The 13,877-nt window shown below is 47.9% G+C and overlaps 1 protein-coding gene across 6 annotated transcripts; it reads left to right on the forward strand.

Moving 5' to 3' along the window:
- The first annotated feature begins 2,888 nt into the window (after positions 1 to 2,888).
- Positions 2,889 to 13,355, forward strand: ZNF3 (zinc finger protein 3). 6 transcript variants are annotated; one of them, XM_043561254.1, is made up of 6 exons: positions 2,889 to 3,013; positions 4,303 to 4,415; positions 7,037 to 7,174; positions 8,469 to 8,560; positions 8,873 to 8,999; positions 10,622 to 13,355. In XM_043561254.1, exons 3-6 carry the CDS (start codon positions 7,120 to 7,122, stop codon positions 11,689 to 11,691), a joined length of 1,344 nt encoding a protein of 447 aa, XP_043417189.1. In that variant the 5' UTR covers positions 2,889 to 3,013; positions 4,303 to 4,415; positions 7,037 to 7,119; the 3' UTR covers positions 11,692 to 13,355. The 6 variants fall into 6 exon arrangements, with proteins under 6 accessions (XP_043417189.1, XP_043417187.1, XP_043417192.1 ...); XM_043561252.1 differs by having other exon boundaries at positions 2,892 to 3,013; positions 4,300 to 4,415; XM_043561257.1 differs by having other exon boundaries at positions 2,892 to 3,013; positions 4,300 to 4,415; positions 7,076 to 7,174.
- The last annotated feature ends 522 nt before the right edge of the window (positions 13,356 to 13,877 follow it).

The raw sequence follows: 13,877 nt of genomic DNA on the forward strand, positions 1-13,877 counted from the left end.
AGCTTCTTTAATTCTGCGCCCGCTTTCTTGCTGGACAAGAGAACTCCAGACTCATAGTCTGAGACAGGAAATAATAGGAAACCACTTGAATCACAAAGGATTTGTTCACCTAATCCTTACTGGCAGCAGTATTTCAAGTGAATCCTTTTGCTTGGCACCCCAAAAGGTTTGACACCCCAGATCAATACATCACTGTAAGATTTGGGGGTAAAGAAGCCTAGCTATCTTCTACCAGGAGGGAAGATGACTGTGAAGGAGGGCCCCTGGCCGTAGGGATGTTTTCCAAGGGAGCAATTTTAAAGATGTACAGATAGAAAATGTAAGACTCTGGGGGCACCTGGGTGGCTCAGTCAGTTAAGCGTCCGACTTCGGCTCAGGTCATGATCTTGCGGTTCGTGAGTTCAAGCCCTGCGTCAGGCTCTGTGCTGATGGCTCGGAGCCAGGAGCCTGTTTCAGATTCTGTGTCTCCCTCTCTCTCTGACCCTCCCCCGTTCATGCTCTGTCTCTCTCTGTCTCAAAAATAAATAAACGTTATGGGGCGCCTGGGTGGCACAGTCGGTTAAGCGTCCGACTTCAGCCAGGTCACGATCTTGTGGTCCGTGAGTTCGAGCCCCGCGTCAGGCTCTGGGCTGATGGCTCGGAGCCTGGAGCCTGTTTCCAATTCTGTGTCTCCCTCTCTCTCTGCCCCTCCCCCATTCATGCTCTGTCTCTCTCTGTCCCAAAAATAAAAACGTTGAAAAAAAAATTTAAAAAATAAATAAATAAATAAACGTTAAAAAAAAAATGTCAGACTCTGGAAATTGAATCTCTCAAAACTAGCTGTCTACACACACTCTCTGAGAATATTTGTGTTCTCCATCCCCCATCCCTACCTGCCAGGTTGCTCATATCCTTGTCTGAAGACTGGTATAGTCTGACACGAAACCCCCCAGTGAGGCCACTAGTGCATGCCCTCCTATTGACTTTTGGGAAGGCTTGCCTTTTTACTCCATTTTTTCTCTTTGTTTTAGGTAAAAGCTTTACAAAATTCAACTACTTTCTTTCCCACCTTGGTGGACTGCTTTGAGAGTCCCTTAGGTGATTCATGGCACTATAGAGATCATGGACTCAGAAGAATAATCATTAAGAGTGTGGCATTTGAGGGGCGCCTGGGTGGCGCAGTCGGTTAAGCGTCCTACTTCAGCCAGGTCACGATCTCGCGGTCCGTGAGTTCGAGCCCCGCGTCAGGATCTGGGCTGATGGCTTGGAGCCTGGAGCCTGTTTCCGATTCTGTGTCTCCCTCTCTCTCTGCCCCTCCCCCATTCATGCTCTGTCTCTCTCTGTCCCAAAAATAAATAAAAAAACGTTGAGAAAAAAAAAATTAAAAAAAAAAAAAAGAGTGTGGCATTTGAGAACTAGCTGAGAATTACCCAAGTGGCTGGGCTCTGGGGCAAATGCCCACGTAAATTACAAATTGACTTCTGAGCCCCAGAGTAATAGAGTTGATTGCATTGAAGGTGCTGGGAGTCTAAGAGCTGTTCCCCTTGGATTGGCATTAGGAGACCTTTTACAGAACAATCCCATTTTGAAGAGACTCCCTCTATTTCCACCCTTCCCTGTTCTGCTTGCCACTGCCTCCTCCCATAGCTCTTGAACTTCTTGTCCCTGAGGTTAGGAGTGGAAGAAAACAGAATGAAGAGATTAAAAAACAACAACAACAACAGGGGTTGTGTGTGTTTGTTTTGTTTTGGTAGGGGGTGTGGGTGGGTATTGAGTTTACTGAGTGGCTTGGATATGCCAAGTATTTGCTCAAAATCTCACTGTGGTCTAGAAGGACTGGGTATGGGCCCCACCCTTCTCAGGCCACGCACAAGTTATATGCGTTACTAGTGCATTGTTCTGTCCTGCCTCCAGGCCTTTTGCCCTGGCTGTTCCCGCTGTCTGTTGCACCTCCCTTCCCCTCCAGAGCCTGCAACACTTCTGGAAAGTCTCCTTTCCCTAGCACTTATCATGTTTTCCTGGAATTGGTTATTTAAATTATGGCTCTTAGACTGCAAGTCAGTGGAGAGTAAGTTCTGTTGCAATCGCAGAGCTGACCATGGGCACCATAAATACTGGATGTAGTGAAAGCTGGGATCAAATGGGAGGCAGGGCTACAAGGGGAGTCAGGAGGGCCCTCGTTGAGCAGGATATCACAAGGTCTCGTTTTTGTAAGGATTTGATTCCGGACACTTACAGGGATCCTCCAGTGAGGGCATAAAAGTGAGGGAAACGGGAAGCCTCCCCCTCATTCCTTCAAGCATTTCACACATTTGGTGCCTGCAGGGGGGCTTCGCCTGCTTTGTTTCCTTCGGATGCATCCATCGGTAACTTCCCCGACTTTTCTCTCCCATCAACTTGGGCAGGTTTTGTCTTTACGTAACTCTCTGACAGGCTGCAATGGCTTCTTCAGATTTTAGTAATTTAAAGGGGGCATTTTTACATGAAACAAACACAAAACTTGGTTTTTGAAGCATAAACTTGATTTGGGAATTTCAAATAAAGGTGATTTTTTTTTTTTTTTTCCTATTGATGAATCCTTCGAAAGTCTTGCTTTTTGCAGCGGGTCGGCTCGGGACCCCGGTCGCTGGGGCAAGGTGCGCTCTCCCCTGCCTTCGGCAGCTCGTGGGGGACCCCCGCCGCCCCCGCCGCCTGCTCGGGGTCAGCGGCACCCGAGCACGCGCTCAGAGGCCGAGGTACGCGGCTCTTCGCCTGGCCCAGCCAACAGGGGGCGCGGCGGCGGGCCGGAAAGCCAGGGCCGGTATGGGCGAGGGCGCCAAACCACCGAGAGGAGAACACCTCCCATGTTCCTAGAGAGAACAAGCGGGCGCGGAGGGGCCACGGGGGATAGCGTGGGCGGTGAAAAGCGCCGACCCGGAAGCGAAACAGAGAGAACTTCCGTTCTTTGTTCTGTCCCGGTGTGTGGGTCTGTGACAGGGTCCGACACGGCCTGGTCCGTGTCCGGCTCCCCAGATCTCCCGTCCTTGCCCCCAGGGTGAGTCCGGCCGCCCGCGGGGCTCGCGGTGAGACGGAGACTGTGGTCGCCGGGGAAGGGGGTGGTGTCCGCGCCGCTGCGGCCCGCGGGGCCCCCAGGCCCGCCCGGAGCAGGGCGCCGGGACGCGCCGCTCCGTCCCCCGCAGCCGGTCCTGGACTCCGCTTCCCCCGGGGCTTCCTTCCTCCAAACGGGGCCCTGCCAGGACGGGAGGAAAGGGGCTCCGGTTCTGGTTTTGTGACTTTGCCCAGTTCGAGCACTTAAAAGTTCCAGTATGGCTGTAAACGGGTCCCTCTCTTTAGAACAGCTGATGACAGCGCCCCTAACTTGGTAACTCTCCTAGACGCTTTTATTTGTTGTTGACGCGGTTGTTCGCGCCAGCGGCAGGGGAAGTCTATTTTTACTTAGACGGGTCTGAGGATCTGAGGAGTTCAACGAAGTATTCGCAGTTAGAACTTGGTCTGGAATGGGGCGAAGGAGCGGAGAGTGTGCAAACTCAGATCCCGGGAATAATCCTACGGGCGTTCAATAAATCGAGTCTCTTACGGGGAATGGTACAGCTGTGTCTGGCTCCCATTTTCAGTTGTGTTAGATCCCTGATTTGATCGGCTTTTGAAGTGGGATTGAACGCAGAAGGATGTTTACGTTCTGAATGGCATTTGTAGACTCCAGGGGAGGATAAGCAGGGTGATGAACCTGAAATCTATGGAATAATGAGAGGAGCTAAAGGTATTTATCCCCAAGAAGAGAAGTTTGTAGAGAGTGGGCATCAGTGTGGTTTACAAGTGTTTGATCAACAGTTGCCTGGAAAGAAAAGATTCTATTCTTGAAGCTCCATAGGGTACTAGGCCTCTGTGAGGTGAAGGTCCAAGGGGATAGATTTTCAGCTCTAGCCGAAGACCTCTGATGGCTGAGCTGTGCAGCCATGAAACAGACTCCCTGCTGAATTTGAGAGTTTCTTGCATGTTAGCTGTCAGAATATTGGGAACTTGAGAAGGTCTTTTCTTTATTTCCTTTCTTTCATGGAGTTTGAACTCACAACCCTGAGATCAAGAGTTGCATGCTTTACTGAATGAACCAGCCAGGCAGCCATTTCTTACACTGGGTGGAAGGTTGACCTGGAGAAATTTCAGTTGCCTTTCACCTCTCTAGGGGTGCAACCCAAGTACCAGTTGTAGTCTTAATTGTATTGATTAGTATATGTTCTCTCTCTGTCTTTTTTTTTTTTTCTTTGAGTAGAAATGAAGTTTATGAATATTTAAAAAAATTTTTTTTCCTTCGTCACACAGCAGCATTGGCATCAACTAAAGTTAGAATTCCCAGGAACTTGAACAGAGGCTTCCAAATTCCCAGTAATTGCCACTCTAGCAACTAACTCCAAAGAAGGAAGGAAAGATTCCAGCAGGTAAAGCTTTTCATGACTCGTTCTCACTGCCAGGTCATCTTTCTCGGTCCCCAGGAGCAGCTTCAGGGAGAGGTGTTGGCAGCAGAGCAAGGAAGGGCCCGGCCTGGACCTGACGCTGTGGGGGCACAATGGAGATTTTTCTTCCCATGAGAAACACTGTGTACTGATCCAGACACTGGGGACTTGTTCTCAACAATATGCCTTTGAGTTCCAGCTTTGGTTAACCCAGCTGTGAGGAGGGAGGCTTACTTTTTTTCCTCTGGAGTCAGAGCCTCTGATTTTCCTTTAAAGAGAGTTTGGACTAAGAGCTGATTTGTTGCAGGGGTCTGCTTATAAACAGTCCTGGAAATTGTAAAGTTGGTTGATAGGAACAAAAGATGGCTGGCTCTGAGACAGAGTTGAAGGGACCCAGCGAGGAGAGCTCTGGTGGCAGTAGGGTGTGTCACCTTGATTGCCCTTGGGCCTGGCCCGTGCCTCATTCAGTGCCTTTCTCTGTGTAAAGACTTTGGTGGTGGGCATTCTGTACCTCCTTGGTGCCCAAAGACAAGAGTTCTGTGAGCTCTGAGTGACTCTCTGGGCCCCGCCCCTTTTTATGCCTTCTGTGAATGCAGCAGTCTATAATGAGGAAGCAGATACCGCTTACGTTCCTGTGTTTTTACTCCTTTCAGTAGTGCCTTGCAGCGTAGTACACTCAACAGTTGTTTGTTATACAAACAAATATGTAAAGAGGGAGGTAGATGAAATCCAGGTGTTTTTTTTTTTTTTTTCTCTTGCCTAAGTGCAAGGAAGCTCTGGTAGCTGCTGCGCCTTTCCTGGGTCTGTTGGTTCTTGTCACAGCATTCAAGAGGGCAGTAGAAACTTCCACTTGAGATCCAAACCTCGGTCTAGATACTGATGTTTCATTTTATTCACTCGAGCCACAAAGAACAGATCTCTTTTGCTGGTCATAGCAAGCAGTGGGACATCAGCAGGGAGTAATAAGTAAGCTTATGTTTCTTAACAAAGTATTGGTCCCTGCGTCAGGGATTTAGATTCTTCAAGGAGATATATTAGGAGAAAGGGGAGATAGAAAGAAGGCTGGCTGCTGCCTTCTTGGTGATGGGGACCAGGCCTCCAGATCTGGTGTGTACATACACCTGCTCCCTGTGATGACACTGCACGAGGACCACAGAAGGAGCCCCTGTCCCTCAGTGGCATCCTGCCTTTGGCTGAGACTGGAAGCAGACAACCATCTTAGGAGAGGAAGGATTTATCTTGTTTAATTAATCTGAGCTGTTTGCCCTAGTTCTGGGCATCAGGTGTTATTTCCCCAGGGTTTTTTAAATGGGAGCCAGAAAACTCATGAAAAGTTTTTCCAATCTCTGCTATTTAGGTGCTGTTTCGTGGCCCCTTATCCTCAAAATTTGGTACAATAGCCAGAAGCCTAATAAAGTAAAAATTTTTTTTCCTAGTTCTACTGTCTGTGAGGGTTTTTTTTTTTTTTTTAATCTGCAAAGGGGTGCCTGGGTGGCTCAGTCAGTTAAGCATCTGATTTCTGCTCAGGTCATGATCTCACGGCTCCTAAGTTCGAGCCCTGCATCAGGCTCTGTGCTAACAGCTCAGAACCTGCTTTGGATTCTGTGTCTCCCTCTCTCTGCCCCTCCCCTGCTCGTGCTCTCTCTCTCTCTCCCTCCCTCCCTCCCTCCCTCCCTCTCCCTCCCCCTCTCCCAGTCCCTCCCCCTCTCCCTCTCCCTGTCTCTCCCTCCCCCTCTCCCTCTCTCTCCCCCCTCCCTCTCTCTCCCTCTCCCTCCCTCTCTCTCTCTCCCCCTCTCCCTCTCTCCTCCTCCCTCCCTGTCTCTCTCTCTCCCTCTCCCTCCCTCTCCCTCCCTCTCTCTCCCTCTCTCTTGCTCTCTCTCTCCCCCTGTCCCCTCCTCTCTCTCTCTCTCTCTCTCCCTCCCTTCCTCTCCCTCTCTTCCTCCCTCCCTCTCTCTCTCCCCCCTCCCTCCCCCTCCCTCTCCTTCGCTCTCTTCCCCTCTCCCCTCCTCCCTCTCTCCCTCTCTCTCTCCCTCCCTCCCTCTCTCCCTCTCTCCTTCCCTCCCTCCCTCCCTCTCTCTCCCCCTCTCCCCTCCTCCCTCCCTCCCTCCCTCTCCCTCTCTCCCTTGATAGATAGATAGAAAGAAAGAAAAAGAATCTGTAAATGTTTAGCTTTATGCACTATCCTAAACATCCTTAAAAGTTGATACAATACATACACATTTTGTAAATATATGTGTGCACACTTTTTCATTTTCTTCTGTTTTTTATTTCAGTCGTTGCTTAGTGTTTCATTCTGTCAGTGTCATTATTTGACACCAGTATTCCACATCTTTTGTCGTTACAAATATCACTCAGTACATTGTGGGAGACAGAGGTGGGATGTTGTCTAGGAATGGGGCCCTTTCTGTGGTGCCCGTGCAGGTTCATCACAGGGAGCAGGTGTATGTATTTACCAGGATCTGGAAGGCTGGTCCCAGTTTCTGTGTTTTTCTCTTGCTAGTCTTAGGGACTACCTGAAATACTAGCTCCCAGGAGGTTTTTTTTTTGTTGTTGTTCATCTGTTTTGTTTTTTTTTAACCATTGCACCTTGAACTTTGCTTCTGCAGTGCTTCCGCATTCTCATTCAAAACCTTCTTCCTGCTGAGTCTGCAGATAGTAGACCAGAGACCCAGAGCTTCTGGCCCTACCGATGGAAACTCAGGCTGATTGCGTATCTCAGGAACCTCAGCCCCTGCTTGAGAGTGGTAAGCAACAGGGATTCATTTATTCTTGCATTCAGACATTCCCCAGTCACGCTGAATCTCTTATTCACCAGGCTCTGGGCCAGCTACTGGAATCCACATGTGGCGGAGACACAGTCCTTCCCTTTCGGTAGCTGATAGTCGGTAGCTGATAGTCGGTAGCTGATAGTCGGTAGCTGATAGTCAGTAGCTAATAGTCTGGAGGGAAAGCTGACTAAAGACGATAATGATGTACAGCTTATCAGGTTTTATAGCTCAGGCATTTTTGAAGTGCTGTTGGTACCTCATGCGGAATTAAGAAAACCGTTATAATCACAGACTTCCAGGTGCTTGGCAGCTGCCAACTTCGTAGTCCTCGTTTGTGTACTTTAGGAGCTTGCACTTGAGGGGCTCTTGGCTTTGTAGGTCACAGGCAAAAGGATAAAATGAGTAGAAGCCATTAAAGTATTTGTATTTTGCTTCCATCAACTGTGCCACTGACTTAGAGCCAATTACAGTCCTAAAGGGTATGCTTATCAGGAAGAAGCACGTAAGGAACTCTGTAGGTTATTGTACACAATCCAGTGTCTCTAGAGGTTTAGAGTCTCTAAGGGGCAAATATGTTAACTTAAGGATTAAAGAAGAGGCACCTGGCTAGCTCGGTCAGTTAAGCATCCGACTCTTGATCTCAGCTCAGGTCTTGATTTCAGGGTCGTGAGTTCAAGCTCCGTATTGGGCTCTGCACTGAGCATGAAGCCTACTTATAAAAAAAAAAAATAGAATTACAGAAGAAGATACGTGATCAAGCGCAGAAACAGGAAACATGTAATATTTAGATTTGATCTTGGGGATGAAGAGAAAGAATAATGGGCATTATCTGTTCAGTCAGGCTACTGGTTTCCTCTGGTCTAAGAGACCTTCATGCATGAGTTTGAGTTGAGAAATGCGGAGAGGGGTGGAAGGGACGTGAGCAGGAATGTCTACGTTTCTATCCAAGCTTGGGAGAAAGGACAAGAAGGTGCTGATCACTAATGGGAGGACTGGGCCTGCTTCCCTGAGAAGCAGCGACTGGACAGAAACGAAGGGACCTGGGGCAGATGGAGAGCAGCATCAACAGGGCTTTGGACATCCCTCCTCTGGAGGAGGGACGCACACTGAATGTGCCTGTGTAAGCACCTTTCACAGCCACTGGGGAATGAAACTTAGATGTGTAAGAGGGAGTGGGCCCTAGATTGTTCCAGGACCCCATGAGTTTACTATGGGTTCGGAGGCCAGAGAGCAGATGACTTCACTCACGAACCCTTTTATTGTCTTTCAGCTCTTCCTTCCTCAAAAGTTCCTGCGTATTCTGACAAGGACAGCCTGGGGGATGAGATGTTGGCAGCTGCACTGCTAAAGGCCAAGTCCCAGGTGAGCTGTGGTTTCCTTTATCCTTCTTTTTTTTCCTTCCCATTTTGTGGAAACGTTTGTGCAGTGACATCCATTTGGTGCCCTAAACCGTGATTCGCTGTATCAGGGACATGGTCCTTTCCTGCTGAATAACGGAGTCCTCTCTTCCTGCACCATAACCTCCTCCCCCCCACCTCGTAGATACACATCATTCGGCCTCATCCCGTTACTTACTTACTTACTTACTTACTTACTTACTTACTTATTTATTTATTTGGTGCTGCCAGTCCCATCCCTCACCCTGAAATTGCATGCAAGACCGTGTTGTTTCAGGAGCTGGTGACATTTGAGGATGTAGCTGTGTACTTCATCCGAAAGGAGTGGAAGCGTTTGGAGCCTGCTCAGAGGGACCTCTATAGGGATGTGATGCTGGAGAATTATGGAAATGTGTTCTCGCTGGGTAAGGAGTTTGCTTTCTCAGTAAAAGTCCTGTGGCATTTTTCTGTTTCCTTGTTTGGTAGTAATAGTCGAATCATAAAATGATCAGCTAAGGATTGACTTAATCTTAGAAAGTTCTAACAACAATCATGATAGTAACTCCTGTTTGTGTAGTAAGTTGGAGTTTGTAAAGAGGTTTTGTATACATTCTCTCTACCTCTCAGTAACACAGTGATGGAGACCGCTGGTACTCTCCTCATGTTACAGGCGAGGAAAGAGGAGTCAGAGGTCTTCAGTGCTTTACGTGTGCTTTATGTGTAGCTGGCAAGTAGCAGGACTTGAACCTAGTCTTTCGGCTCTAAATCTGGTGCTTTTCTCCCTGTGATTCTTAATGTATATTTGAGAGCCTTTTCCAAAAGATTAGCCTGTTGGGATCCCTAAACGTGGAGGCCCTGCTCTGTGCCCAAGGGCACATCTGGAACTCTCCTTCTCTTCTCTGTTGTACTACCTTGGGGGATCTGTTGCTTTGTTCAGGGCCAAGTGCAGCAGCTCTGGTAGAGATCTCCGCTTGTTTCGGGGAGCAGCTGGCTTCTTTAACCTTTAGTCTGTGGACTGAATTCCTTGTCTGTCATTCGCTTCCAGTGAGAACATTCTCTGGGCGGTGCCAGGGGGTCTCCCTGACTCCCGCTGGAGACCCCTGTACATTTCCTTTCAGGCCCCTGCAAGCCTTGGGTCTGGAATTGAGCCCTGGGACTGCTTGACATGACCTTATCCCATGTTTTCCCCCACGGCGGGATTTCCATTTCTGGATTTTGACACAATCTTTGGGCTGCATTGAGAGGAAGAGTCGAGAGTCCTGGGTTTGAAGGGAGCTGAGAACAAGGAGGTCCTGAGAGGTGCCTATTCAGATGAGGGAGAAACAGCTGTTTCTGTCGCTGACGTTCATTGTGCTGTCTTTACTTTTTAAAACATTGACAGAGTAAAAATGCTGACTATCTAAATCCTTCTCATTCATCCTCTGTCCCTGAAACTCCCTTTGAAAACCCCAAAGTAGTGAAAACTGAGAAGTCAAATGAGTCAAATCCTTACATCCTAGCACAGCCTCCTAGGCCTAGGGCCCAGAGATGGACTGAACTCTATCTTGCCTGTTCCCATGGGTTTGGCATGTGTGGCCTCCCCCTTGTCGCTTCTTCCTGCTCTGCTGCTGTTTCCCATCAGCCTTCTGTGCTTGCTTGCTTGTATTTGTTCTCCCCTATCTTCTGAAAGCCACCATCTCCCCACTTGTGTTTGCAGTCTCTGACCTCTGTGGGGACTTTGTCACTTCATTGAACAGCATGTCCTTTCTCTTCTGTTTTTGGTTCCCTGCCTCTGCCTGGTCTGTCTCCCTCTCTTCCCATCTCCAGCCTTCTCCTTACTTCTAACTCTTTTTGCTTTGATTTTGCTTCCTGCCTTTCTCCTTCACTGTTTCCTCAAGGCAATTATCTTAGCATGCCTCGGCTGCCCCCAGCCTGGGCAGGTCTGCACGCAGGTAAGAGGCATGTGCTTTTAGCCCTATGAACATTCTTCTCGTAATTATCCTGCCCTCTGGTTTTGATTCTTTCTTCCACAAGGGACAAGTGATGTTTGTATTTTGTATTGTGCCAGATGGTGAGACCAGAACTGAGCACGATCAAGAAATTTCTGAAGATACAGGATCACGTGGGGTGCTGTTGGGAAGATTCCAAAAGGATATTTCTCAGGGTCTTAAGTTTGAAGAAGCCTATGAACAAAAAGTCAGTCTAAAGAGGCAAATGGGGAACTCCTCTGGAGAAAGATTGAATAGGAAGATAGAAGATTTTGGTCAAGTGACAGTTGAGGAAAAGCTAAGCCCTGCAGGAGAGAGAAGTGAGAAATATAATGATTTTGGGAACAGCTTCACTGTGAGTCCTAACCTCATTTCGCATCAGAGACTTCCTATGGGAGACAGACCCCATAAGTGTGATGAATGTAGCAAGAGCTTTAATAGAACTTCAGACCTTATTCAACATCAGAGAATCCACACGGGGGAGAAACCCTACGAATGTAGTGAGTGTGGGAAGGCCTTCAGCCAGAGCTCACACCTTATTCAGCATCAGAGAATCCACACCGGAGAGAAACCTTACGAATGTAATGATTGTGGGAAGACCTTTAGTTGTAGCTCTGCCCTCATTCTGCATCGGAGGATCCATACCGGGGAGAAGCCCTATGAATGTAACGAATGTGGGAAAACCTTTAGCTGGAGCTCTACCCTCACTCATCATCAGAGAATCCACACTGGAGAGAAACCGTATGCTTGCAATGAATGCGGGAAGGCTTTTAGTAGGAGCTCCACCCTCATCCATCACCAGAGAATCCACACTGGAGAGAAGCCCTATGAATGTAACGAGTGTGGGAAGGCCTTCAGCCAGAGCTCACACCTCTATCAGCACCAGAGAATCCACACTGGAGAGAAGCCCTATGAATGTATGGAATGTGGAGGAAAGTTTACCTATAGTTCAGGCCTTATTCAGCATCAAAGAATCCACACAGGGGAGAATCCCTATGAATGTAGTGAGTGTGGGAAAGCCTTTAGGTATAGCTCAGCCCTTGTTCGCCATCAGAGAATTCACACTGGAGAGAAGCCTTTGAATGTGATGGGAATGAGCAAAAGTTCTCTCAGAGTTACTGCTGAATTAAATATCCGAGAGTCTACATGAAAGACAGCCACACACCTGTTTTCCTCACTTCCTCTGAGTCTAAAGAGCTCCTGCCTTACTATATGAGTATGAATAACTTAGAATGTATCCCTTCCGACTCAACCCTTTCACTTTAGAGAATGGGGCAAATTGGGCAAATCCTCCTGGCACAGTGATGAAGCTACCTAGTCTGTTTCCCCAAGAATGACACCAGGTGGCGAGCGGCAGGTTAAGTGCTGCGAATGAGAGGGAGGCTCTGGGACTTATCACCTTCCATTCTGGAAGGGAGTTTGCACTAGACCATTTCTTTCACACCAGAGGAGCCTTTCTTTCCAAGGTGGGGAATGGAAGCACAGTAGGAATAAAATTCCAAGGATTCCTGTAGTCGGAGTCAGTATAGTCAGCACAGAAGGCAGTGGAAAGAATGTTCGGAGTCCTATTTGATAAGAAGGGGAAATGGAGGCTGTATTTCAAAGCCACTGTTCCTAATCCAGCTTTAAGTTTTGATAAGGAATGTGCTATTTTTTTGTTGTCTCATGACTATATTAATTATGGAAAAACTTGGTGCTGAGGGATGTGTTATTTTATTGGGGGGGGGGAACCCCAAGAGGTTTTCTGTGGTAACTATTTTGCAGGGCTCTTGGAGCAGCAAGCCCAGGTTTCCAAGAGCAGCAAGGCAGGCAGTTTTGTTGGAGAACTCCTTGTACTTCCCTCCTGTGATAGATATGGCTGCGAAATCCATCTGAATACCAGTAAGTCTAACGGAGAGGAGCAGAAGCGTTTGGCATTGGCCTGGTTTCCCTCCTGCTCTCTCCCTGTTCCTCTCCCCACTCCTGTGTTGGAAAGCGATTTAATCCAAACCCCCAGTTACTAGGAATGCTTTTATGGAGCTCACTCAGCCAGCTTGCCCTGCCCTCTGTCCCCTGTGACCTATGACACCTGGCCCCAGCAGCCGGATCCCTCCTGACCCCACTTCTGACTTCAGCAGCCAAGTATGAATGCAAAGAAAAAGCAAAGCCCAGAGAAGGGAGTCTCTGGCCTGACTGGGCCGCGTTGCTGGGTTAGGATGGAGCTCCCGAGTTTCCCAGCTGAAGGGATGATCTTTGGTTCTGTCTTCCCAATCCTGCTCATCCTGTAGCATAAATGAAGTGCACTATTAAACAGAATAGTTTCTTAGAAGGAGAGATTGAGTGTGTTTTTGTGCAGGAGCACAAATTTATTTCAGTTAAAATAGGAAACAGTGACTATAACTGGAATCTTTAAAGATGAATCTTTAAAATTTTTTACAGACAACTATTTTTCTTTCAGTCACAAACACATGACCTCTTTCTCTCAAGACTCCAGGTACTGCCACAGACTCCCATTTACACAGCTGCTCCCATCTCATACCCACACGTCGGATTTTGTGTGCCGTGTGCTCTTAAGACCAGCAACCAAAACTGGAAAGGTGTTACCGGGTGTGGGGCCTCTGACAAGTGTGTACATTGTTGGGTAGCAATGGGCATATGTAGACTTCTTGTTTGGGCGCTTGGTGGGAGGGTGTTCCAGTCACGAGAAGGAAGGTTGAAATGAAAGTCTTATGCAAAAGATGAGGAAGTGTCTGGAACTGGCCTCTAAAAAACTTGGGAGCATATATTGTGATCACCTAATATATTTTTAATTTCTTAAAGCTATAATGAAACTCATTCTTTTGGCTCTTCTTTGACAGTCACCACGTACTTGCAGGTTGATTTTGTTCCTCAAAGTGTAGACCATGAACTATCCATATTAGAATCATTAGGCTGCTTATTAGTAATGTAGGTTTCCGAGCCCCCCAAGTCAGACCTATAAAATAATTTCTGAGGATGGAGCCTAAACATATACACTGAAGAGGATGAACCAGTAATGGAAAAGAGAAAATTTCTGGGAAGAGATAAAGTTGAGCAAGATCTTGTAAAACATTGTATGTTTTAGAGAAGAGGTTCCAGGCTGGACGGTTTGGGGTGGGCCGAGCATGTTCACTTACGTGGAGATTCCTGTTGCGGAGCTCTGGAAAAGACCCCTGAACAGGCAGAGCTGCTAGCTGATGAATAGTCCCTACACATGATCGACCACTGCTCTGCCCACACGCTGAACTCCCCCGCCACGCAAAGACCTCATGACTCCCTCCTTCAGGGCATCTCAGACCTGGGACTGATCTGGACCACTGCATGAAATTGGGTTTATTT

Source organism: Prionailurus bengalensis, chromosome E3 (genome assembly GCF_016509475.1).
Source record: "Prionailurus bengalensis isolate Pbe53 chromosome E3, Fcat_Pben_1.1_paternal_pri, whole genome shotgun sequence".
NCBI lineage: Eukaryota > Metazoa > Chordata > Mammalia > Carnivora > Felidae > Prionailurus > Prionailurus bengalensis.